This window comes from Sceloporus undulatus, chromosome 7 (genome assembly GCF_019175285.1).
Source record: "Sceloporus undulatus isolate JIND9_A2432 ecotype Alabama chromosome 7, SceUnd_v1.1, whole genome shotgun sequence".
Taxonomy (NCBI): Eukaryota; Metazoa; Chordata; class Lepidosauria; order Squamata; family Phrynosomatidae; genus Sceloporus; species Sceloporus undulatus.
The window spans coordinates 13,073,961-13,100,092 of NC_056528.1; the positions used below are offsets into that span (position 1 = coordinate 13,073,961).

The 26,132-nt window shown below is 44.6% G+C and overlaps 2 protein-coding genes across 9 annotated transcripts in view; one reads left to right on the top strand and one right to left on the bottom strand.

The window, feature by feature from the left end:
- Positions 1-71: 71 nt before the first annotated feature.
- On the top strand, positions 72-3,551 carry DYNC2I2 (dynein 2 intermediate chain 2; the record flags this gene model as incomplete). The annotated part of the gene is made up of 5 exons (XM_042478682.1): positions 72-221; positions 814-981; positions 1,749-1,981; positions 2,526-2,683; positions 3,277-3,551. Coding segments are annotated over 5 exons (948 nt in total), but the record flags the coding sequence as incomplete, so codon positions are not given.
- A 229-nt stretch (positions 3,552-3,780) lies between these two features.
- The window catches only part of SPTAN1 (spectrin alpha, non-erythrocytic 1), a 46,337-nt gene continuing 23,985 nt past the window's right edge, over positions 3,781-26,132 (bottom strand). For 2 of the 8 annotated variants that reach the window (XM_042480163.1, XM_042480161.1), the window contains 37 exons: positions 25,537-25,685; positions 24,072-24,131; positions 22,461-22,659; positions 21,948-22,052; positions 21,644-21,667; positions 21,319-21,354; positions 21,126-21,173; positions 20,649-20,740; positions 20,177-20,321; positions 19,902-20,083; positions 19,691-19,790; positions 19,038-19,235; positions 18,677-18,823; positions 18,142-18,245; positions 17,813-17,975; positions 17,255-17,269; positions 15,700-15,831; positions 14,838-14,975; positions 14,425-14,529; positions 14,009-14,217; positions 13,787-13,907; positions 13,523-13,644; positions 12,994-13,126; positions 12,792-12,890; positions 12,305-12,464; positions 11,846-11,922; positions 11,329-11,538; positions 10,667-10,963; positions 10,299-10,411; positions 9,809-9,826; positions 7,787-7,849; positions 6,066-6,120; positions 5,488-5,684; positions 5,090-5,143; positions 4,709-4,855; positions 4,212-4,359; positions 3,781-4,121 (listed from right to left, as the gene is read on the bottom strand). In XM_042480163.1, the coding sequence (XP_042336097.1) occupies positions 3,996-4,121; positions 4,212-4,359; positions 4,709-4,855; positions 5,090-5,143; positions 5,488-5,684; positions 6,066-6,120; positions 7,787-7,849; positions 9,809-9,826; positions 10,299-10,411; positions 10,667-10,963; positions 11,329-11,538; positions 11,846-11,922; positions 12,305-12,464; positions 12,792-12,890; positions 12,994-13,126; positions 13,523-13,644; positions 13,787-13,907; positions 14,009-14,217; positions 14,425-14,529; positions 14,838-14,975; positions 15,700-15,831; positions 17,255-17,269; positions 17,813-17,975; positions 18,142-18,245; positions 18,677-18,823; positions 19,038-19,235; positions 19,691-19,790; positions 19,902-20,083; positions 20,177-20,321; positions 20,649-20,740; positions 21,126-21,173; positions 21,319-21,354; positions 21,644-21,667; positions 21,948-22,052; positions 22,461-22,659; positions 24,072-24,131; positions 25,537-25,685 (4,491 nt within the window). In that variant the 3' untranslated portion in view covers positions 3,781-3,995. The remainder of the gene's footprint in view (positions 4,122-4,211; positions 4,360-4,708; positions 4,856-5,089; positions 5,144-5,487; positions 5,685-6,065; positions 6,121-7,786; positions 7,850-9,808; positions 9,827-10,298; positions 10,412-10,666; positions 10,964-11,328; positions 11,539-11,845; positions 11,923-12,304; positions 12,465-12,791; positions 12,891-12,993; positions 13,127-13,522; positions 13,645-13,786; positions 13,908-14,008; positions 14,218-14,424; positions 14,530-14,837; positions 14,976-15,699; positions 15,832-17,254; positions 17,270-17,812; positions 17,976-18,141; positions 18,246-18,676; positions 18,824-19,037; positions 19,236-19,690; positions 19,791-19,901; positions 20,084-20,176; positions 20,322-20,648; positions 20,741-21,125; positions 21,174-21,318; positions 21,355-21,643; positions 21,668-21,947; positions 22,053-22,460; positions 22,660-24,071; positions 24,132-25,536; positions 25,686-26,132) is intronic. The other 6 variants (XM_042480164.1, XM_042480162.1, XM_042480165.1 and 3 more) reach the window with 6 other exon arrangements.

Genomic DNA, 26,132 nt, shown 5'->3' on the forward strand with positions numbered 1-26,132 from the left:
GACTGGCACCTGTCAGACATGCTGTGTATAAAATGATGGCTAAGAACTGAGCATAGCTTTAAGGACATGGGACTTCATGTCATTTTATTAGGGGTGCTCTGTCCCTTCCAGGAGGCCTGTTCAATGGGGAGGTGCTGGTGTGGGACACCAGCAGACTGGAAGACCCTCTGCTCTGGAGGACAGGGATGACAGATGACACTCACACAGATCCAGTTTATCAGGTATGAGGGGAAGCTGCTATATCTTGGCACAGTTGTGATTTGTAAAATTAGTCGTCTGAAACACATTTCTGGCTGGAAGAGGATGGTAAACGTCTTTCCCTTTTTAACCCAAAAGACTTTTGCTGGATGTCTAGAATTTACAATCACAGTTACAATTGTGCAACCTTGAGTTACACATTCATAACTGATTCATATTCACAATTTGAATTTCTGATGGAAGACCAAAACTAGGCTGTGTTTCCCCAAAAAACAGATTCTTGTCTTCACATATATCCTAGCATGGCAGTTTGAGCCAACAACTGAATTGACCACTTTACTGGCTTTATAACAAGCTCCTGTGAAGTGTTGCCTGGCATTTTTGTGATACACCAGGAGTCTATAGCAAGGCTGGGATACTTGCAGTTCTCCTAATGATGTGGAATTTCAGTTCCCATCAGCCCTTGTTAGCCTGGGCAGTAGCAATGGATGATGGGAGTTCATCAACATCTGGAAAGCTACAGGGTCTCTAATTCTGGAAGGCATATATTGTGTTGCTTGCTCTATTTCTAAACACCTCTGACAAGACAGACTTCACTCCTCTTTTCTGCATTAGGTTAGCTGGTTACAAGACTCAAAGCATGGCCACACCTTCCGTGTTCTGAGCGTCTCCACGGATGGGAAGATCCTGGTGTGGCGGGAGGACAGAGATGGCCTTCTCAAGCCCACAGATGGCTTTGCTTTTGTATTGCAGCAGATCCCCAGGAACACAAAATTGAAGAAGGTGAGCTTAAATGTGAAGTACTATGATCTCCCATGAGATAGAGAGAAGAGTTTTATCAGTCTTGCTTTGGATAAACCAGAGGTGTAGTCTCAGGCTTAGGGGCCAAATGCAGCACTTCTTGGGTCTTCCAGATGGCCATGTCCCCCTTCTTCAGGACATGATAAATATGTGGTTTCAAAGTGTTTGTAGATTCCGCCTCCTTTTCAAAGTTGAAAAACCTTTCTTAAGGTTCAGTGACTGGCAGTAAGAGCTTTAAGCTAAAATCTGATCTTTTTGTCCTCTTTGACTTTGACCCCCACCTAACACTAGAATTTCCCCCCTCAAACATTTCTGAAACTGATTCACCCTTGGGCTGAGCGTTTCCCACATTTAAACTTACCAGTATTGAGTGAATACAGCGAAATATGTGTATCAGATTAAGATGAAGGATTAAACTTCCCAAGGAATGCATAACCAACAGAGGATACATCAATGCATTGGAGAAATTGTGTCTGTCTGATTAGACAAAGAAAATAATAATTCTTAGAGCTGTTGCAGAAGCTCCTCTTTTTTTCCTTGCCAGTGCACCATTTTTGTGCTCCACAAATAGCCAATTTGTGGCTATTGTTTGAGGGCTTATAACGCTAAATTTGGGTGTTCTGGAGAAAATGCAATGTAACTTGATAAATGAGCGGTTCTTGGCAAAGTTCTAGTATCAGCAAGGTCTTTTATGGGGAAGGGGCAGACTGAATCCCACTATGGCTTTAATTCCCTTTCTTCCTGGCCAGCAAGCAAGAGGAGACACAGCTGTGGGTGTGACCTCCCTCTCCTTCTCCCACTTTGAGCCCAGCACCTTTGTCGTTGGCACAGAAGGGGGCTACCTGCTCAAGTGCTCCACTGCAGTGGAGGCTGTCGCTCTCCTACAGAAAGGCAGTTCCATCCCACTCAAGGCACCTGCTCAGTTTGTCTTCTCCCTCCACGGAGGACCCATCTACTGTGTGAGCTGCTCACCTTTCCACAGGTGAGTAGTGAACATGGCCTCATTGTAACACTTGTTGCAGCTTCCCAGAGCACTCCAACCCCCCGTCACCTTTGCTGCTGTCTCAATCTGGCTTCTCTCCTGCCAACCCTCTCAACAAAGCCATTTGCATAGCCTTCCCTTGAGAAAATGGGAGCAGTAATAATCTCCAGGATTCCCCCAACAACACTAATAGCAAAACATGCATATGAACATATGATTCAGTTGAAATGAAGGGGGCGGATGTTTTATTTTCCCTCACCTGCTAAGCAGATGTCTATTTCTAGGAAACGGTCAGATTCTGGACATTTACTTCCATTTTAAGAGTTATTTCCATTATAGTGCTGGGCAGTATCTTAGAAATTCTATAATTTGTGCTCCCCGCTGAATACTATTGAGCACAATTGTCTTTCTGCCCAACAGCTCTCATGTCACAGGACAACTGACATTTAAGCTCTTACACAGAAGTTAAAAACGCATCTCTGCAAACCCTGCCATTATGGTTTAAGGTTTTTGATCCTAATTTTGAACATTTGCTTATTTCTAGGAATCTGTTTTTGAGCGGTGGGACGGCTGGCCACGTTCATTTGCACTCCATGCTACAAGCTCAGCCCCTTGTTTCTCTTCAGTTGTCCAAGAAATATATTTTCAGTGTCAAGTGGTCTCCAGTGCGGCCCTTGGTTTTTGCAGCTGCTTCTGGTGACGGTAAGTACAGTTAGTTCTTGAAAGGGATTTGCACATTTAGAAAAACTTAAATCCCAGAAGTCTATCTTATCTCAAATAGTTGAGTTTGAAAAGGCTGTTATTTAATTACTTTTATAACCTATTGTTAGGCTGTAATTTTAAAACCACTGAAATGTAGACAGTAGTAAAACCTGTTGAGAACCTGAGGGAACCTGGTTATAGGAGACGAGCCCTCCTCCCGACCACCATCTTGAGGGGGAAAGAAGCAGGCCAGCAACAACAGGCCTCTGCCTGCTAAGAAGTAAAGCCCTCCTCCCGACCGCCATCTTGAGGGGGAGAGAAGCAGGCCAGCAACAACAGGCCTCTGCCTGCAAAGACAAGCCCTCCTCCTGACCACCATCATGCTTGTCTTTATTGCATGTTGTTCAATGTTTATTGTTTTTTGTAAGGTTGTTTTTATGATGTGTAAGTTTTAAACGATTATTATTATTATTATTATTATAGCATAGTTTATCAGATCAACAGACTGCCACAAGTTTATTAGTGTTTTATCTATGCCACGCAGACTAGATTCTGGTGTTACCAAGTTAACAAGTTGATGCTTTGTTTTCAAGGGGAATTGCACCTGTTTGATTTTGGGAAGAGCTCTCAGAAGCCATCTATTTCCATCACGCAGACTTCTGACCAGACCCCAGTTTACTGCTTAGAGTTCAACCACAAACAAGCCCAACTTCTGGCTGCTGGAGATGGCAGTGGGGTGGTGAAAATATGGCAGCTAAGTTCAGATTTCACAGAAGAGGGACCACGGGAAATGAACCATCTTGACCAACTGGCAAATGAGGTAACAGATTAATATGGACAGTAAATAAAAGGCTTGGTGTTATCTCAATTGTCTGTAACTATCTGTGTTCATAAGTTCCTTTTAGGTTGTCTCTCCTTTCCCTTATCCAGTATTAACTCTTAGTTCCCTAAGGCTAGAAGAGGCTGTTCAATGCTAGTTGAGATTTGTTGGACAATATATGTGTGCATTCCTCCAATGTTTCTTGCACATCATGAAACAGCTGGAATTGGTTTTATTTGGAACAATAAGTTTTATTGATGCACACTGAAACATTTCATTTGGACCAGTAAGTTTTATTGATGCACACTGCAACATTTCTTTATTATTGTTCCAGGTACTAAGGATAGAGTTTTAAGCTAAGCAGATTTAAGGTTACATCTGAAAGGCAACACTGATTATTTCTGAGCACAATGATGGACACATGCAGAGAGCTAAGAGGCAGAAGACAAGTGAGCGCATTCTCAGGATCCTGTACTGCTATAGTGCTAGAGATCAATTCACAAAGAGTGAGCGTGTAAATTCAATGTAGTCGTAAGCGGAGGGGAGTTCTCTGCCTTTGCTGTCCATGTACGGCTTCATGTGAGAGATGCAGTAGTCTGCCTGTTCCCGAGTCAGGTTCTGAAAGAAGAGAAGAGACAGACATGCAGTGAGAGAGGAAGTCTGTGCAGTTAAAATGGCAGGTGAGAATGTAACAAGGTTGGCTCTTACTTGGTAGAGTTCCTCCTTGGTCACATAGGGTTTACCCTCAGAACTGAGAGCACGGAAAGCGCTTTCTATTTCCTCACTGGATTTCACATTCTCTGTCTCCCTGCTGATCATGAAAGCCATGTATTCTTGCAGTGAGACATGCCCATCCCTGTTAGATGAAGAAGCACAGCATGAACTCAGGATGCTTTGCATCTACAACAGTTAATAAGGTAGTACAAAACAACTTAATGCTGCAGGGAAAGGTATTTAGGTGAGATGCTCTCAGAACTGAACTGGGGAATCTTATAAGGGAAATTTCTTGGTCTGAATACAACAAACACCTTTCCAGATGGAAGCAAAATACAAATGGCTACAGTAGAAGTCATGAAGAGTGTTGTATTGTTTAAGTTATGCAATCAAGAAAATCCTTTAGAATTTCTTACCATTAGGATTTCCTATGTAAGTCTGTAACTGGAGAGACATTAGGACCTTGGGCAAAGATGCCAACCTGCACATACCTGTTAGGATCAACGGTATCAAGAATAGCCTCAAACTCTGGGTCTGGCTCTCCTTCTTCCACCATGGGCAAATCATAACCGAGGGAGCGCAGGCAGGACTTAAACTCCTGGTGATTCAGACGGCCAGATTTATCCTTGTCAAAGTGTCTGGAATTAGAAGGCAACAAACCATTAAAACAAAACTACCCAGACAGATGCGAAGTCCAGAAAGTACAGTTTAAGTATTCTACAAATTTACAATACAGTTTGGTAACATACACTCGATAACTAGAGAACAGAAGTTGCTATGACCCTCTGGCTCCTAAGTCATGGTCCTTGGGTTATTCAACCATTTTGTATGTCAGAAGTTATCACTCCCTGGTAAAGAACTTAGCAACTTACTTAAACATCATGCTGAATTCCTTGAGGGCTTCTTCAGTGACTCCGGTTGTGTTTCTAGAAGGAAGAAAAACACATTTAGTGAGACTCCGTTTGGCTAAGTCCGATTATGCCTATGGTAAAGGAGGACTATTAGATATGGTTCATTTACACACCTCCTCCTATTTGTGGAAACATTTGGCAGAAGATTAAGCTAAGTGTAAACTAACAGTCCATCTTGATAATTATCAGAAACCGTTCTGCAGCCTGTAAGGCCTGTGACCTGACTCAGCTTTTGGCCTGAAACACTACCAAACAGAAGGCTGTTGATTTTTTTTTAAAGTGGGGAACAATTTAGAAAAATCTGAGGCTTCTGCTCTGCACTGCCAAATTCCCATCTGAAGTTAGCCAAAAGTCCTTACCTGGCCTGTATTTGCTGCTCAAGATTATGTTGCATTCTCATCCCAAGTTGGTCAAGCTGGTCCCACTGCTGTGCCAGCCCCACAGTGCTGTGCTCAGTGTACTTGTTGTCCAGGATCAGAGCTTCCTCCATGGCTGCTCCAAGGTCCTCTATCTTCTTCAACTGGCTCCTCATTGCCCGGATTTCCTGGTGCTTGCGCTGTTGGGAAGAAGGGAAACATCAGGGAGAGCACACAAGTCAGCTGAGCCTGGCTGAAACAAGATGTAAGTACAGTACCCAAGACACTGCCCTCTTATTTTGGATGACAGCATAAGAAATAGCTGTCTCATCCCCTTCGTCCTGCAGCTGTGATGACTAATAGGTATGAATCGCCCAAGCAAGGAAGTAATGTAGTACATTGAGGAAGCTCAGGTAGAAGATAACTCATGCCAGAGGAAGACAGACTGCCATATGACACTAACTATGTTCAGATGATCCTACCAATGCCCCTTCTGCCTTCATCTTTAAGATCTACACTCATCAAATGAATCCTCCCCGACCGCTCCCAACAAATTTAAGTGGAGGAAGAAATTGACCTACTTTAGTTGCTTCCAGTTGTGACTCCAGGGTTCCTGACTCCTCCACCATACAGGACCTGAACAGAGAGTAAGAATGAGGGAAGGATCTCAACCACCAGAAGCAAAACCAGATGGGGCTCGAAATTAACATGATTATTTGTCAGTGAAATGTTGTCTATTTTCCATCAGAGACAGGAGAAGGGAGCAAAATTTCCCCTGCCCTCTAAGATAAAGGATTGCCAGTTCAACCACTTATGTCCCTAGACTCGACATCTGCCTGGTTTCATGCAAAACTTAGTAATTATTTTATTATAAATTAAGGCATTCGTAACACCCCACGCCCCCGTCATATTTATCCCTTGGTGGTTTACACTGGCAGCTAGTGAAAGCAAATTTGTCACTGGATTATATACTGGGCAAAGCACTGTTTGCTAATGTTAACCTATAAAGTCAATCCTGAAGCTACAGAAGACAAGACACAGCCAACTCAGGATGCAAAAGACTTTCCCTAAAATCAGCCCAAACCTTTCCTGGTTTTGTTTTTGGCCAGTTTTTGAGTGGAAAGCCTTGGACAATTCAACCCAGTGGGCTGCATCAGGAACGTTAATTTCAAGCCCCATTCCGCAAGCCATTAAAGAAAAAAAGGAAAAGAAAAGAAAACCAAAACACTTCATGCCAAATCCAAAGCGCTCACTTCTCAATGGACTGAGTGAGACCCCCCAATGCAGCCTCACCCGCCCGCCTGTGCCCCAACACACACAAACCACAAGTGATTTGCTGGAGATGAGCTTGGTTTGCTAATGAGCGACAGGAGCTCTAGCAAGGCTTCGCACAGAGAATGCACGTGGGAAACCTTCACAAAACTACTGGCTCAGTTTCAACACCACCAAAGGAGTCATGCGGATGATCCAAGGCCTCAGGATACAAGGGCATCTGGTCAGAGATCACCTCGAAGGGGGGATCCTAGACAGGCCCAAGCCCCCTCTGGTACGTCATCACAGCAAAGGGTTTGTGAGGCTCAGACATAATTTAAAGGATCAGTCGTAAGGTTGGGTGTTGTTTTACAAGATTAACCAATATGTGGCTTGTTTGGCACTCAGCGAAGAACAAAACAAAAGTTGGGGGAGACTTTGGAAGCCCAGATGAAATCCAGACTAAAGTCACTAAATTTCCTCCCAAGTCATAGTAAGGCAGCAGTTTTAAAGGAACTTTGTCTTTAGAGCCTCTGTCCTGAAAACATTATGGTGCAAGATCACAATGGACAATTCTGTGTACAAACAGCAAGTTTTGGCTACTGTGCAGGTGAGTTGCACTTCCTTGGTGCCCCCGTGAGAAGAAGTCAGCCTCCTCTCTCTCCACTACCCAAGCCACCCCAATTGCATCCTGCGCCTCCAAACCACTAGGGAGAGGCAGCCTCCCAAACTAGCTTTGGCAAGAGAAAAAGAAATACACCAGATTTTGTGGGCGAGTCTCACTCCCAGAGGGTTAAGGCTCACAGTCAGTGCGGGTTTAAGAGATCAAAAAAGCAGGGGCCCAGGATACTTTGGGCCAGGAAACAGTTATGCTAACTGAAGGAAGGAAAAGAAAGAAACCAATTCCCCTCCCAGCCCAAAGCATCTCACAGCAGTGACAGTTAGTCAAAAGGAAAGCGAGCCTTTGGAATTAGAGAGTGCGCAATTGTTTTTTTTATATATATATAAAAAAACAAAAACACAGTGAGAGAAGAAAAATAAGAAGAAAAACCTTCCAGACAGATCATCCCCAACTTCATACTGATAGACACGAATGACACGACGGTATGCTATGCTATTCAAAGAAAAGAAACCAAGTGAAATTCCAAATGGGGAAAAAAGGAGAGCACGCACACATGCACACACTCAACACACGCACACAAATGGAGTGCAACTCCCAACCAGCGCCAGCCTCCAGACAGCAGCAGGTTTGCACACAAGAAGAGGATGGAGTGCCAGCCTCCGTGGCAAGGGCAGCAGCAACAGCACCATTGCCTATCTTGTCTGCAACTAGATACACAACACAGACAAGTAGCTGCAGCAGCCCTGCAAGGCAGATGGGGTGCTGGGTGGCAACTCTTTCAAGACTGCATGCCTGGGACTGAACACAGCCAAGCTGCCTTATGGCAAGAGTCAGATCCCTGCTCTCCCTCCATTTGGGATCTCTGAACTTCACTCCATCAGAGTATATGGGGCAGAAGTTAGGTGTCCAGTTGGGAAAGGCAATTTTAGAGCGCTTTGTTCATGCATTCCACCAAGGTCATGGGGGGCTTACATTCATCTGCCTGATGCTTTTAAACTGGGGGGGAATCCACCATTAGCACCACTTAGTGCACTCACCATGAAAAGTGAATTCCAAATGGATCACCATCACAGAGGCAGCAAGAGGTCAGCAACTGAATTTAGAACTATTTATCTATCTACTCCACCTTGGCCTATTCTGGATGAACACTGGCACTCCTGGATCTCGGCTGGTTTCCCATGTCAGTTCCTTGGAGAGCCATGAACTGAGATGGGTGCTTTCTGTAAATGTGTGCTCTAATCTCGAACTAAGGTCCCTCCCTCCCCAGTGGTTAGGCAACAGTTTTGTCAGCTTCTTATAAAAAATGAAGTACCATTCCTCCCAGTGTCAATGGTGGCCGAGTTCAGTCAGAAGAACTGATCAGTGTCTTGGGCTTTGGAGGTTCTGCCTCCTCAGGCTCTTGAGCTCTCTTTCAATACTTCCCTACCCACTACAAGCCATAGTAGGGTCCAAATCAAAAGAGGGACTTTGACTTGCCTTTCCAGTTCTGTGGAGACAGGCTATATTTTGGGCCTATACTAAGAATCAAAGAAGGAAACTGGAGTATGTGAGCTCAAAACTGTCCAGATGGCTTCTAGACTACCGAAAGGGGAAGCTGGCCAATAGAGCAGGACGTCTCCCTCTCCCAGACCAGGTTTAAAAAAGCAAGGAACTTTTGCATTCAAAGCCAGAGAGCTTAAACTTCTTTTCCCACCAAGTGGCAAAGAAGAGAAACTGTAAGTTCATGGTGGCAGAGATCCCCCTCCCCATTTGTCAACACAGATACATCATTCACATTGCACAGGTCAGCATAATTGGCACACAACATCAGAAACAAGGCAAACATTGCTAACTAGCAGAATCTAAAAAGGGAACAGGACTTGGTATTTGCAGAACATTCATTACCCCAAAGGGTGACAAAAGTCCCTTGGTTTTCCTATGCAAAAAATTCATTTTCAGACAGCATCTGAGTGAGTGTTATATCAGAAAGATGGACTGGGGTGGATGACCTCAGTCTATTAGCAACTTCCTGACTCTGAGGCCTTCAAAGTGGGAATGATGGGAGCTACAGACCAACCCATCTGAAGGACCCAGCATGGGGAAGGCTGAACTACAGAAAGCAAGGTAGAAGCTTTGTCTGCTAAGCTCTATTGATTTATTTCACTCAATGTGCTATTACAGGTCTCCAGGGCTGAAGAAGGAGCAAGTCAACAGCACAAAACTTTGTCTTTTGGTGGGGGACATAGGCAAGTTTCCCTCTGTGAGAAAATTGGCTTTGTTTCTCTTTCCCTGCCCCATGTTCTATTTCCTGTGTGTCACAGGAGATGGAACGATAACCTCATGCAGGACCCCAGCGCAGAAGCCCAAAGCAGACGGCTTCTGCTACAACACTTCTTTCAAGCAAAGTAATGGCAGCAAGAAGCAGACAATAGAAAAAGAGGAGTTTCTGTAAACGTGTAATATTGTACTAACCCATCAAGCAGGTAGGTCCTGAAGTACGGGATGGTCCAAACGCCAGGCCACAGGAGAAAACGGTGGGTTGGATAAGGAGAGGAAGGAGAGGGAGAAGGAAAAAACAAAAGGGATATTCTGTCAGCAAAGGCAGGTCCTGTTTGACATTTATGCACTTCAGAATGTCTCTGAACAGAGCTTTATTCTGCAACCCTCCCACCTCAGCCACCACTTTAGTGTCCCAACTTCCATCAACCCCTAAACTTCAAAAAAAAATTGAACTTGTAAGAGGACATGCTTTCTCCAGAACAGTCCTGTATGAGTGTAGCTTAAATTCAGGAAATTCTGGAAATGAAGAAATCTAAGCATCAAACAACCCCCCCAAAAAAAAACCCCTTTCTCAAGCAAAAGTATCAAATATTTCTCTTTCTGAAGGCTCTGGAAGAAAGTGACAGTGCCATTCTCCAAGAATCAGAGACAGAGAACAAAACTAAAGGAGAAATGGCAGCACCTGGTCTCTTGAATCCACTGGTGGAAAGCGTTCGCATGCTGAGCAAACTCCTGGCGTAGTTTGTCGTTCTCCTCTTGTCTGCGCTGCTCTTTCTGCAGTTCTAACTCACGCTCCTAACAAATAGGGGAAGAAAAGGAATCATTTTGCAAGCTAAGAGTGGGAGGAAATCATTCCCAAGAACCTGTATGACAGAGCATAGCGAAATAGCCTCATGGGTGGAACTATGCCACATCACTCAACCTGTCTCTGGCGGCACTTTTTAGCTGCTAGAGCACCACCATTCCCATCTCACATGTGATGGAGCTCCTTGAATAAAGAAGAATCAAAGAACCAGAAAACAGTAAGAAAGACCATGAGACACAAGTTACCTTGATTATTTTCTGCAGATTCCGCCAGGTCTCCTCAAGAGCCTCCATTGTGAACCAGGTGTACGGGTTGGAGGCAACCCGGAAACTCTTGATCTGGCGGTCCAGCTCAGCAAGTTGGTTGAAATCTGCCTGGGCAGAGCTGAGGGAGGAGCGGAACGCATCGTGAGCCTCGCGCAGGGCTTTGATTTCCTCCAGCGAGTTGCAGCGCACAGGGTCCGTGAGGTCCTCCTCTGCATTCTCAAACCAGCTGTTAAAGGCTGATGCCTTCTTGGCAAAGGTCAGGAACAGATCTTCAACCTGAGGGAGAAGAGGACAGTCCAGTTTTCACTAAGAAACTGAGATGAGCTGCTCAGCGCTGGCCTAAGAAACACCGAAAGAAGCCTTGTGTTCATCCCAAGGGCTAAGTCTAAAAGCATTCAGTGTGGATTTTAAAAAAGTCACCACATCTGCCCTCTCCACCCCTGTGAATTCTTGAAGCTTTTAGTGCAGCCCTTCCTCCTTTTTTCTCTGCAGACCCTCTCAAAATGGTGACATCTTGACATTTTGAGGGAATTGCAGAGGAAAACACAACGCTGGGAATAGTAAATGGTTCTGCGGCGCTTGTGGAGGTATTCTCATATTTTGGTAGCAAAAATGCCCTGAAAAGTATGCTCAAACTTCACCTTTCGGAAATGCTCCTGGGCCTCCAGGAGTTTCTTCTTCCTGGCTGCGGAATTGGCCAACAGCTGGTTCCAGCGCTTCATGAGTGAGGCATGGCGGGCTTCAATGGCTTTGGACTGGATGTGTTTGGCTGCCAGCAGCTGGTCTTTCAGGGCTGTGATATTGGCAATTCCCTCCTGCTGGAAGGCTTGAAGTCCAGCATCAAAGGTTTCCTAAAGCAGAGAAGAAAACAGGTCCAAACTATTTCTTGATTCCACCAGCGATGGAAACAGGAATTGTTCAGGGCTTGTGCTGCTTGAATATTTCTGCATCACCTTTCAAGCCAAGGGGTTTCACACCAACATACAATTTAAAAAGAGTTCTAAGAATAAAATTAAAAGGCTAGCAGCCAGCTCTTCATTCACGGACATTACATGCTGAGTGAAGCAAGAATGTCTTCACAGTTTAAGAAAAGCCAAACAGGAAGGTCGTTCATCTGCTCTTCTGGAAAGAAGTGGAGCTCCCTCCGCATTCACCAACCTGTTTGGTAAGGAGCGTTTGCACAGAAGAGAGATCTCGGCCGTAGTCATCAGTCTTCAGGCTGTTCTCTTTTTCACCTACAGTGAGACAAACACACTGCATGCATCCTATTCTGTCTCTCCTACTTTAAAATAAAAAAACATGATGCTACTTTTTGCTACAATTATGAATACAAAAATAATAACAATAGCTAAACTAGGACTGTGAAGTTGGGCATGAGCATTAGAGGAGAGTGTTTTGTTTGTTTTCAGGATGCTGTTCTTTAAGACTCAGCCTTTGTGTTTTCATTTCCCCCACAACAGCCTGAGTGAATGGGTGCCTTTGTAGTTTCCGAACCCATAGCCAATCCATCAAGGAGGAAGGCAAACACACTCTCAGCAAGTGTGTGCCACCCATCTTGCCAGCCTTCTGCTTTCACCTCTGACTGTAGAGGAGCAGCCAAGAGGCCCAAGCTCATACCTATCCAAGACTCTACAACATCTGCTTTCCAGTTGAACTGAAGGAAGGCAGAGTTCTCATCCAGTTTGGCTTTTCTCTGGGCTGCTGCTCTCTCCAGGTCCGACACTTTGCCCCTTAGGCTCTTCATCTTGGCTGTGATGTTTTCTTCATGGTGATTGTTCTGCAGAAGGAAAAAGAACTCTGAAAGCTGCTCCAAACAACTGAGATGCAAACAGGCACTTGAGAAAACAGTTCACCAGCTTGGGCACTGTACAAAACCCAATGCGAGATGTGTTTAAAAATATACAAGTGGGGATAAAAATATGACATAAAATGCCCTTCACAAAATCTTACACTCTTCTGGGGGAGATTGGAAGTTAGGATCATACGCTTCATAGAGCTAGCTGCCACTTAGCAGAAGGACCTTGCAAATGGTCTTGTTACAAACACTCTTAGACGGCTAATGATTTGTGGTATCCTGTCAAAAGCAGACCTCTGTTTTGCTCACCTTCTTAATGAGATCCTCGCCGTTAGTGCAGACATCGTTCACCCGGTCCTTATGCACAGTGAAATCTGTCTCAAAGGCTTCATGCTTCTTCAGCAGGCCCTGCAAGGGAGGCCAGGTCACAAGAGCTGGGACAGAAAGGAGGCCCAGGGGAGTGTGCCAAGGGGCAGGACTTTAGCTGGTCCACTTATCATATCCTACTCACCTGAATAGCAGCAAGCGTGTCTCCATAGTCCTCACTGGCGACCAGTGTCATCTTCTCATTGATCCAGGCTTCCTCCTCTTCCACATTAGCCACAAACTGTTGGTACTCTAAAGATTCCTCCAGCCGCTGGCCACTGTAATGTAAGCATACAAGAAAAACCAAGTGCTGGTCTTTATGTTTTCATCCTACATATCTGGGCCTAAGAAAGAGTTCTATTATTGCAGAAAAGCTTCCTTCTGGCACCTCAGTAGACTCTTTACAGAGGTCAAAATTACATGCCATCCCCAATGTATTGCTGAATCCTAGCAGCCTCTAGCCAGCACAGCCAAAGTAATGAGTGCTGGGAGCTGCAGCCCAAAAACATCTGGGGGGAGGGGTCTCATGAACCCCACCCTAACCTATATGGACCTCAGAAAGATTTCATCTACTTTGCTCTAAATTCTCTTTATCGAGTTACTCTGCTTCTAGATCCAGAGGGGCAAAGTTAATGCAAGAGTGCCTGACCACTTCAGGACAGGCTCTTACTTACCGGGCAGCAGCCAACTTCTTTAGCTCTTGCCAATGCTCCACAAACTGAGCCAACCTCTGCTGTATTTCTTCCTTCCCAATGGTGTTGTCATCTGACAACTTCTTTCCAGTATCCAGCACACCCTGCCAAACAGACAAATCCAACTGCTGCTGAGTGACCAGCTATATATGGCCCATTCCCATAGCATCTCCCCATATACTGTATTTTAATAATTTATGTGGGTTTTTTAAAAAAAATCATACCATTTATAAACTATTCTCCTACCTGGATGGCAGGTTCATGTGCTGCCAATTCTGCTTCCAGACGCTTGTGTTTCTTCCTCAGGTTCTGCACCCCCGTGAGGTCTCTGCCATAATCCTCTGAGCTAACCAGAAGTTTCTTCTCTCTGAACATCAGAAGGGGGAAAAAACATCAAAGCACTTATAAAGATATGATACACCACAACAATGGCTAAAGCTAAGGACTGTAAGCCTTTGGGCTACACACTTGATCCAGGACTCCTCATCATCCATGTCCCGGAAGAACTGATGCAAGCGATGAGACTCATTCAGTTTGGCGCGGCGAGCAGCTGCCATGTTCTTGATCCTCTGGAAACGCCCATTGATGGTGTCACGCTTGTCTTTGACTTGGGAGGTATCAAAAGCACTGCTGGTCATCAGGCTGTCGGCTTGACTGTTGAGATCTTTTAAGCGATCCTACAAATATTCAAGAAGGAAAGATCAGGCCCCGTGAGCTCCCCAGAGGAGGCCCTTGGTTCAGGTTTCGAGGTATACTAGATTTGGGCCCTCAGGAAGATGCAGCATCAAACCACAGTTAGCAAAGGCGAGTAGCCTGCTGGTTGGCAAAGGTTCAGAATCTCAAACCAACGTGCAGCGCATTTATGTGAACACAGAGATGTTTACCTCATGGGCAGAGATGTCAGCTTCTAGCAGCTGGTGCTTTTTCAGGAGATTGTTCACAGATGCCAAATCCTTCCCATAATCTTCAGATGCAAGCAAGGCTTCCACCTACAGGAGCGGGAGGAAAAAAAACATATTCTTATATATGGAAGGATTGCAACTGTCATGCTTGTAACTGATGGGTGTCCCTGTTCTTTCCTTTCTTTGCCAAATGGTTGAAAATTGAGAGTTCAAGCTGTCCCCAGTTCAACAATACAAAAGCATTCACTTAGTCCCTGAAACATTTTTCAAAACACCTCTACAATGAGCAAAATAAAAATTAACAAATGACCTGTGATTCTTCATTCCCCGTTACGTTCTATGTGCCAATTAAGAGCAGCTGATATTAGTGAAACATTGTTAGGAAACTGAGCTACCTCTGACAGCCAGAAGTCAAAGTCTTTGATGCCAGTGTTGAAATTCTGCTGTTTGTTCGCCTCCTTCAGCTTTTGACTCTTCTCTGCTGATTTCTGTACCAGGAACTGCCACTGGTCTGCCAGAGCAGCCAAGCGAGCCTGAGACAAGAAAAAGGAAGACATTCAGACTTATCAAAACAAGATTGGTCAGCAAGTAAAGGTTCTACTGACGTTGCCCAAAATAATCAGGCAGGCCATGTTGGTCAACATTTTCACAGGCGTGGGGAATCTGTGGCTCCAGGGCCCAACCAAGCCCTCCTGGGATCTCCATCTTTGCTTCTGGGGTCCTACAAAGAGCCAAACAGCCTCTTTCCCCATGACATGACCACTTTGTGGTTTTTCAACTTTTCTGTAGGTTATATCCCATCCCAAAAGGATGAAATGCATCTCCCATGCTTGTTTCTAAGAACAAAAGCTTTAACTTAAAATATGCTGGTATCTTTGGCTGCATTCCTTTTACCTTTCTGCTTCCTTGCTGTTCATTTAAAAATATTTTTCTCGGGTTTGAGAGATGAGTAATCCACACATGATGGTAAAGCATTCAGTGTGGCATTTCATACCATTTTCCAAGGCAGAGCTGCTGGTTCTAGACCTGCCCCATACAGCCCACAAACAGCAAGTCTGCTCCATGAATCCAATTGAGCTGGATCACAGAAAGAAAAGCAGAGAAGCCTTTTCATATGACAGACTGCTGAGTACAACAGTCTATAGGATGAGATGTTCTTAAAGTGATTCTCACCATCCAGTGTAATACAGGTATGCTGAATGTTGCTACGGCTGAATGAATTCAGTGTGTCAAAATACCTACGAAGTCAACACCCACCTTCACAGCATCTTCACTCCCAGCACAGGCACCTCGCTCAATGAGGGAATTTCCCACATCAATGACTCCACGGATCCGGTCTGCATTAGCGTGAAGTTCGGCTTCAAAGGCCTGGTGCTTCTGATGCTTGCTCTGAAGACAGCAGAAAAGTAACCCATAACCAAGTGGCCAGTGGCCCCTAAATTATTCTCAGTGGCAGGGATGTGTGAAATATTTGTCAGAAATAAACTAGAAGATGGCAAATTTGAGGCTGCGTCTAGATGGAACATTACTGCTGACTGCCCTCAATGTGGCAGGATCAAATCCTGGGGTACAGTCATGTTTTCCATGTGTTCTCACATATTTTATAAGAAGCAGGAACAAATCTACTTTCAGGGGATGTTGGCTGTTTCTAAGGCCAAAGAGAAAATGGACAGCAAGAGGAAAAGAACCTGTTTCAAACTTGGAAGAATTAGAGCTCATTATATATTGGAACTGTCTGCATCTTGCTGCCAACAAAGCATGTGTTTTGCCACTGAGATGAGTCCTACAACTTTTCTGTTGGACACAGACTAAGTAATGAAGCAGACACAGGAGTTCTAGAAAATTCATAAACAAAGCCCTCCCAGCCCCGAGAACAAAAGGAGCACAACAAAGGGAGGGCGCTGATGGGGACATAGAACATGTGTATGCCAAATGCCAAGCTTTAATGAAAGGACACAAATCACAGGACAGTGCTCTAATTGTGCCAAGTGAAAATGCCAGCAAGGTCTCAAACCTCAGCAAATGTGCTGCAGGGCTGAGTACCAACAAAAAACACAGAAAACTTACTGTAATAATAATGGCTAGCAAACAGCAACTGCTGTTGGCCACAGCTGCCCATCGCAAAAGGAAAGGCGAAGTCTAGACTAAATCTGGTAGGCGAAGTCAGACAGATTTGTTATTACCCTTTTAATGCTGCCCTGCCTGCTTGTGGAAAGGAACAATGGGTATGGGTACCCATGGGTCTGCCACTTCATGAGTAGCTGCCAATTTCTGCTCAACTCATTATTACATTAACCTGGGAACAACACTAGCCAGCCAGGTTTCTGCTGCAAAGAGAATTCCCCTGAGTTATTGAGAACTGCTTGCCTATACTGGGAGTAGAGGGCTCCCTGAGCTACACAGACTTGAACAAGAGAGTGGGAGAAAACAAAAATTAACCTAGTTCTGTTTCAGGTACCCCCCTCCAGGGCTAGCAATTCACTAGCCAATTAAACAAACCATGCGGAAGACTGCTGCAGGACAATCAGGTTAATAGAGGATGCTGATGAGGTATTACAAAAAAAGCAAGAGCCAAAAATATATATTTTTAAAACTGCACACACACATACACAAACACACCTGAACAAAGGCTACACCCAGATGGTAAGTCAGTAGTACAAAAAAGTCGCTGAGCGATAAAAATGAAAGACTGATTGAATGAACAAATGGTGAGTGGAGATGAAAACATACTTAAAACATAACCTTCTGCCCACATGTAATGTACGCAGAGGGACAAACATATACAAAGCCAAACCAGACTATTCAAACTTACCAGGAGTTTGGAAAGCTACAAAACAGATTGAGAGAGAAGAATAGATCAGTGCATTTTATACTGATCCAAATAATCAAATAAATCCACACCCAGGGCCCAGCGCGGGACATAAGGTCCACTGCCTGTAGGATCCGATGGTGTTATCAGCTCTCTGGTTCCAGCAGGGGAAACTACTGCAGTCTATGTAGGCCTTTACCAAAATATCACTCTCCAGATGTGCTGGATTGGAGTCTCACATCACCCATCACCATAGCCAGTGACAGCTGTGAATGAGTGATGGCCTAACACATTTGGTGGGTACAGGCACAAGAGAAACAACTGAGCAATGCATCACCTCATCTGGTCTAACATTAAATTTTGATTCTCCCACTTCAGAACTCAGGAGAAAAAAAACACACATCTGTTTTGACAGCAGTCTTGCTTTCTTAGAATTCTCTAAGCAGAGACCAACTGCAGGCATGCCCCACTTTCTGCTTCAAAGCAGTCTCTCTGTGCTTATGAGCAACAAGGCAAGGTTGCACCTATATGAACCTTCCTCTGCTCATTTGTTAATCTCACCTGGATGTTTGTGGGATCTTTGTAAGATTCATCACTTGCAGTCTGAAGCTTTTCGCTGATCCATGCTTCTATTTCGTCCACGTCTCGGCTGAACTGCTGGAGGGTCTGAGATTCACCAAGCTTAGACCTCTTCTCAATCATCTGAGCTTTCAGCCGACGCCACCTAGAAGGAAGCAAAACCCACACTTAGAAGAGGGGAATCATAGAATAAGTGATGAAAGACAGATGGAAAGATCTTAAGATAAAGAACATGTAGCATGAGCAGTGAGGATCTGCCCTTCAAACATGTAGCTTAACATCCTTCTCAAAAGCTAAACCTGTCCGCTCACCTGTCCAGAACTTCATTTCGTCTGCTGGCAATGATCCCTTTCGCATAGTGGTCGCCAGAAATCAGCTGGTCAGCAAATGACTGGAGGGCTGCTATTTTTTCCTCCTGTACAAAAGGGAGAGACATGAATTGGAAAACCCAATTGCTTTGGGGGGAAAGAAACACATGCCAAACAGGTTATGATGACAAGAGCAGGAATTATTCTAAGACCACTTTCCAATGAAGGAATCAGAAGTTTCTCTGGCTAAGGGAAGAAAACTGCTCAACACAGCACTTGGTCTCGAATCCATATACATGACCATGTTGCTTTGGAAAGCTATGAGTCATGATATTGCTAACCCAAGACGGAGAGTACAGCTGTACTCATGGACTGCTTCTGATAAGCAACAGGTTGGACATAATGGTAGAACAGGCCAACTGCTGGTCTGAACCAGCATGGTTCTTATGTTAGCTACTCTTACAGAGCTTCCCCATTATAAGACAAGAACGGCAGAATCAGAACTGTTTCATTCGCTAACTGAAATCACTCTCCTCACCTGAACGTTGATGGCCTTGTCGAAGTCCTCGTGTTTCTTGATGAGGGCCTCCACACTGTCCAAGGAATCCCCTTTATCCTCGGTGTTTAGGAAAGCCTCACGGGCAGCCATCCAGTTCTCGGCCTGCTCACAGTCCCTGTGGAACAGCTGAACAGAAAACAAGCCAAGAACATAAGGGGGGAACTGACCAAGCAATCGTGCTTAAAATTACCCTTCAGAAGGAGCTAAGTGAGCCTCAAAGTATGTCCACCACTCCCTGATGCAGCCAGTTCTGCTAAGGTGGAAAAAAGAAGACAGCAAAGGCCTCAGGAAAGCTTCCTGAAAAGGAAGGAATGCAACTGAAGCCAATAAATACACATACCTGTAATTCCAGACACTGGTCCAACTTCACTCGACGCTGGGCCCAGGCATTTTCCAGGTCAGTCCGCTCACGTTCGAGGATCCCCAATTTCTCCTTGATTTCTGGACTAGCGTAGTGGCCATGTGCCAAGAGCTGCTGCCCAAACTGTTCAAATGCTTGGAAGGTGCCAGTCCTGGCATCTATTTCAGTGCGGTGTTCCTATAATAAAGTGGAAAGTGACCCATTTTATTAAGCATTTTATTAAGGGTACAACAACAGTAGCCACAAATGTGACTTTAATTACATATGCTCACTCCCTTTATCAGATTCCTGGCACTCCAAAATTTTGTATTTGTGTCATTCTGGTTGTGCAACAGATGCATTTATGCCATCACACTGGCTTACTTGTTAGGCCAGAAAAGATTTTTGGAGCTAATCTGGAAGAAGTCAAGACTGCTACACTAGTCCCACTGAGATCTGAGTTTGTCTCCATTCAGCCATGGATCCTATTGGGTCACTGTGAGCCATTCAATACCGGCCAACCCTACCCCACAGGGATGCTGTGAGGATAAAATGCACATAGACACCATCTCTGGCAAATGATAGCACCACCCCAGTGCCAGGAAACGTGGCTGTTTAAGAATCAGGACCTGTCTGCAATACTGTTTACATACCTGGTGTCTCTCCAATAAAGCCTCTGCCCCAGTCACATCCTTGGCCAGTTCATCTGAGGATACCAGTCCACGGATGCCATTGATCCAAGACATCAGGTCTCTGCACAGACACAAAGCAACATGGGTTTGGAATCCATGGATTCATGGGGTGACAAAATCTGCATTATGTCTCACTCAAACCTTTTAAAAGAAGAAAGAGAAGAAAATCTACCTGAAATCACTAAGGAAACGCTGCAGGTCATGGGAGTCCCCAAGTTTCTCCTTGCGCTCATTGGCGCGCTTCCCCAGACTGTTCCAGGCTTGGTTCAGCTCTGTGCATTTTTCTTGGAGATCTTCAGATGCCTCTGGGTGAGACTGAATCAGGCGCTCAGCAGTCTCTCCGAGAGAGTTCACCTGTAATGACACAAGAAGAGGACACACCGACTGAGCAAAAGAAATACTTCTGGACTCTCAGGAGAACACATCCTCTCCTCTGGTCAATCTCACCTTGTCACCAAGAGCTGCCAAGTCTCTCTCAAAGCCCTCATGCTTGCGCTGCAGGGCCTGAACGCTGGCCAGGTCATGCCCATAGTTATCTGTATTGAGGGCCTGGTTTTTCTCCTCAATCCACTCCTTTGTTTCATCCGCGTCTCTGCAAAGCAGATTACAGACATGTCAGCACACCAGGGCATCGCAAAAGTTGGAGGCAAAGCTGCCTCCACTGTTATGCCACAGAAGGGGCTGCAGGAAGGGTTCAAATCCCCATTCAGCCAGGCAAAACCACTGGGTGACCATAAGTAAGTCACTCAGGCTTAAGAAGAGTGTGTTGAGCATATGCTCTTTGAACAAAGATCACAAAGAAAACCCCATGATAGTGTCACCATAAGTCAGAAATGAAGTGAAAGCACACAACAACAAAGACAAAAAAAGAGGCCTGTCAGAACACCCGGCAACTTGAAGAAGTAGTAGTTATGCTAACCTGTGAAATCTTTGAACCTCATGGGCACTTCCTAAAAGCTGGCTCCTTTCTTCTGCCAACTGCTGCAGTGATCGCCAGCGTTCATTCAGTTCCTGGAGGACAGAAGGAGAAAGAAAAAAGTATTAAGCCCCAAGCTGACCACCAATTTATCCTTAAGACTCTAACTAGGTTACGTTATCCTGGAGGTAAGCAGTAATACCATGGGCTAAAGTTACTCTGTCTCCCACCAGCTATATGGAAAAAAGCCAGCCCTGAAACAGAAAACACTCTGCAATATATACTAGAGGAAGAAAAGATTTTGAATGGTTAGGAAAGGATGTGCATCCACTAGTAAGCCTGAAACAGCATTACGAGTTTCTGTGCTGGCAGAGGGGACAGTGGCCGCAGTCCAACACATCTGGAGGGAACTAGATTAGGGAAGACTATCAGCGTCCCTGGCAATTTCTAGTAACAGAGGGCAATACATCCTGGACTTACCTTGATGGAGTTAAATGTTGCCACGGTGTGCACCATCAATCGGGCAGACTGGACAAAAAGGAGAATTAAAAGCAACCATTAAACAAATGCACATCCTAACAGCCAAACTCGCATCATGCCAGCCTGACAAAAAGATGAGCGATCCTCCACTTCAAGGACTCAAACCAAACCAGTGTAATTTGGAGGTTCCTACCTTCCAAGGAGATGCTGTCTTCGAATCAGTTTCATCCTGTTTAAAAGAATTCACAAGAAAATCTAAAGTTGAACCACACACCAGATTAAGATTCCCAAGTGCTCATCTGGAGAGCAATTGCCCAGAACGAAGATTAATTCTTTAATAATATGTTGCATTTTCTTCCTCAAATAACAGACTGAGAAACTGCAATATTATGCACAAATTACATCCCAGTGATCTCAGTAGGATTTAACTTTTGAGTAAACATGCATGGAATTGGGCTATACATGTCTGATGTAATATTTAGGGGTACATAATACTGTATACTGTAGAAAGGACTTACCCGTGGCATGGCTCCATACACTTCCTGCAAAAGAGAATGGTGGCATTTATTTCTATGTAAGTGAATCAAGACTTTTTGAGAAGGGGAAAAGGCAAGCAAAACTGACCAGTGCCTTTTCACATCTCAAGAACATCCCCAAAGCAATAAAGGGAACCAACAGAAAGAGTCACAACTAGTGATCTCCTGATACCTTATCAAAATTTTATTTCTTGCTGAGCAGCTACATAGCATTACTTCATTGAACTGCTCTCTCTTTCAAGTTATTACTTGGGAAAGAGAAGAGAAGATGAAAACAGGAACCAACCTGCTGCTGGACTGCCTGCACTTCTTCGGCCATGAGGCCTTCGGATTCCAGGTCATTGGCCACCTTGTTTATGTCCTTCAGACGGGACTCGTTGGCTTTCAGATCCTGCATGGAGCAGCAAAACCGTACATGTGAAAATAGAGCTGGCAAGAAACACTAATTTTCATCCCACTTTTTGATTGGAGTCCTCAAAGCAGTTTACAGCATTTATAAAAAGACAGCCATGCAGTGAAAAGCCTCAGCAAAGCACAAAAGGCGAAAAAAGGAAATTGGTTTCTGCTTTGATGAGGCTTTTATTTCACACACTTGGAAAAGGTTTGAGGCAGTTTCTAAAAAGAAAACTGGATGAACCCTATCTGTTATATTATATAACTCTCCTAAATTAACTAGCAGTTAAGGTACAAAGACAGGGTGGTTACTATCAGTAACTGAGCAGCATTTCAACTTCTTCATTTTAAGATCCTCCTCACTAGCATTCTGCTGCTTCCTAAGCCTCCCATTGCTACAACTCACTTTCTGGAAATCGTCAAATTTCTTCTGGAGCACCTCCACCTGCTCCAAGTCGGCCCCAACCTCTTCGTTGGTGAGCGCTGCCTCCTTCTCATTGATCCACTGCTGGAGCTCATTGGCCTCACGGAAAAGCATGAACTTCTTGCAGCTTTTCTCCAGCATGGCTTTGCGTTTCTCTCCCAGTTCAAGGATAGAGTGATATCTAGAACATTGGGGGGAAGGGAGCAGGAGTGAGACCTCACTTGAACAGTTGCTTGGTCAAAAGCACACGACAGTGATTCAACATGGACCTGTGGCATTGAGAGATGGAGGAGGTATGCCTAAAACAACATGATGCTTTGCACTAGACACCTGCAACCATAAAAAGCTCCCTCTACCCGCTATGGAAGCCAGGACCTTGAAAAGAAACTTCTACACAATGCAGTGTTTACAGAGCTGCCAAGCATTAACAGCAATTCAGAACAGAGGCTGCAGATATGGCATAACAGAACAGCAACACTAGGGAGCCAAAGAAAAGCACAGCATAAACAACACTGGGAAACTTGCAGCCCAGATACAGCCCTCCAGGCTAGTACTTTTTAAGCTATCCACTGTGGGGGACCAGCAATTCCCCTTCAACAGACACACAGAGTGTACCAGGGACCAGTAGCAGCTAGCTCAGGAATCAGCACCAGACCATAGGCCATCGCTCTAAATAGCACCGCTCTAGGCTAGGGATGTGCATCTGTGGCCCACTGGGTGTTTCTGGCCTACATCTCTTGGCAGCTGTCGTTAGCATAGCCCAATAATAAGGATAACAGGAATTACAGTTCAAAATCCTTTTTAGGAGGCCTGGATTGAAACATGAGAGCACAAATGGTGACCAAGTAGTTCTGCAGATTTGATCTCCACTCCAGAGGAAGGTAAAAGGAGAGAAGATCCATCATGAATATTCCCCCACCAAGCTCTCAAGCAAGGCAACTGCTGCCCCCTTCACTGTAGGCTGAAAACAGAAGCTGCCATGTTGGTGCCTGCTTCTAGTGTAAAGGAGTATCAGCAGCTCATTGTGGCCAGGATTGTGGTTAGGAGCATGATGGCTATGGGCAGCTTCCTTGGCAGAGTATAACATTCAGCACCAGTAAAGCTTGCTAGCCAGGAAGGACTTGTCGTTTACTTGTTGTTCTTTAAAGGCCAGCAATGCGAAAAGGAAAACCTGGTTTACTAGTGGGAAAGAAAAAAATGTCAATAGTAGCACTTGAGCTACAATTCTGCATAACAAGCCTCAACTTCTTCTTTCATGGCCTCCTTCTGTGCCTTCCCTTCTGAACTTCAAGTGTCCATAGCTAAAAATGTAACATGCGGTATCTTTTTTAAAAATGACAAAAGCAGTACACAACCAATTCAACAACAAAAAAGACAAATAAGTGACTTATAACACTGGTTGAAGAGCACAAGGACCCCAATGTATTAAGCTCAGACTTCTGAAGCAAAGACTGTTTTGAAACAAGACCGACCCTCCTATGAATGCCACCCAAGAAGGACATAAAGAGCGACAGAAAAGAGTGGAAGGATGACAAGGCAACTGTTTGGAGACAGCATGGATTTTTTTTTTTACAAAGGACTCGGCCTACTCACAGTTCTTCGACCTGTTTCATACGGAGAGATACACTGCCGACTTCCTTAGTTATAAGAGTCCTGCACAGACAGAGGGAGCACAGCAGAAAAAGCATGCAAATAATTAGTCCGATTAACAAAAATAAATGAAGGCAGAGGCTCCATCCAGGGATCATTGGTGGAGGACAATGGAAGTGGAGAGAACATTTAAAATGGAAAGAGGTGAGGGTGTCACAAAAAAGCAATGGGAAATGGATGTGAGCAAATGATTGGAATGGAAACTGTCAGCAGTACAGTCCAGCTCTCGCTTCAGGGCCACAGTCTCTCTTTTAGTCCTTGGAACCAAATGGGATCCCTGCTCCAAAAGCAGCAGCCTCTTGTCTCCAAGCTAGAGCATCTCAGAGAGGATACGGGATGTGATTTGGACCAACTTCTCCAACTACAAAGAGGATGAAGAACATTAGGTGGAAAAGTGGTTTTGCCAATTACTCATGGAACATCCTCCTGTCTTTTCTTCTTAAAGAAATTAAATCAACAGAAACTGTTTGCTGTTGGGTGACCTGAGCTAGCCAGTTCCAGAGGTGAACTGCCCACTGTGAGTGTGCAGTTACCAAGATAAAAAGCTACCGACATAAAGCAGTTTACTGTAAGAAAAAAGGTAGCCATGCTTTTTATTCCCAGAATTTTATCCCATCTGGTTTTTATTTTGACAACTGACAGAGCCAATCATCTTTGCGGCATTTAAAGACAGTGCTTCAAATAAGGCACTGGACCCTTTTTTAAAAGGAGGCAAATGACAAGAGGGAGAGTGGCCAGGAGGAAGCACAAACAACAGCTCTGCTCCTGAAAGAACTGCACTAAGGAGGACTCAGCTATATGTGCCTCCTTATTAGCTGCTGCTTCGCCATGCACACAAGGAAGGGCCAGTAATTAAGCTTTTGTGGTACATTTGCATAGCAAATTAAGAGTTTTCAGAAACCGTTTGTCAAAAAATTAATGCACACTTCTCATGCCAGGATTAAGTCAAGTGAGAATTATTTCCCACCCAAGCCTGCCAAATAAGCTGTAAGCCCTGCAAGGGACAGTACTGTACTTCAGGCCTCTCAGAGTAAGGAGGTTTCTCATTCAGAATCACACATGAAGAAAATCTGGAGGTCATGATTACAAAAACACACAGGCTGCTTAAGACTGAAATGGTGAAGAAAGAGTTAAGATACAGAAAAATGTAGACGACACAAGTTAAGTAGTAATAAAAAAACTCTTTAAAACAGTGAAAATGGAGAGAAGCAGAAGATGCCTAAAATTAGGAAGTAAATGGACCCATTGAAGAATTAAAGGGAATGTGGTATGCTTTCCAGTGGAACCATCTCTAGAAAAATCAAGTAGGAGTTAGCAATCTTAACCCCTAAAAAAACCCCTAACAAACGAGGATGACCCTTCATCAGCAATCCAGCTCACGCTTCAGGCCCTGCGAGTCTGATCTTACTGGTTATCAATCTGCTCCTGCCGCAAGGCAATGCTGCCCTGTTCGTCCAGAAGGTTTTCTCGGGAGGCAGACTGTGCTGGGTCCAACTTTTTCACGTAGGCGGCCGGCACAAAGCCCTGACGGTCATTCACTTCCACTTTCCACCAGTCCTGATGGGAAACAAAGCAGGTAGCCTTCATTACATTTTCCTTTTAAGTCATCTGTTCTTCTGGAAGGAGAACTCCCAAAGTCACCTCAAGCTCAGAAGTGTGCTTCCGTGTACAAGGCAGATTGCATGGTGGAGCTAATACAACCAACCAACCCTAGCAAGAGGGGATCACTTTCAACCCAGAATAAATATAGAACAACAAGGCAACTATTCCTGAAGTCTTCAGTTTCGCACAGCAACTGTCTTCAAGCTTTTACCACCCAACCTGTGAGATGGGGCACATTTTTTTATTTTTAACCCCCCCCCCCCCATAGGTCATTCCTCCTTCTCTCTTTGGGTGACCAGATGCAAAGTTCTATCCTATTTCACACTAGGCCTCTCCCTGTTAGTTTCAGCTTAAAAAGTGACTATGCCCTTAAAAGCAAGCAAAAATGGCAGTTATGATGCT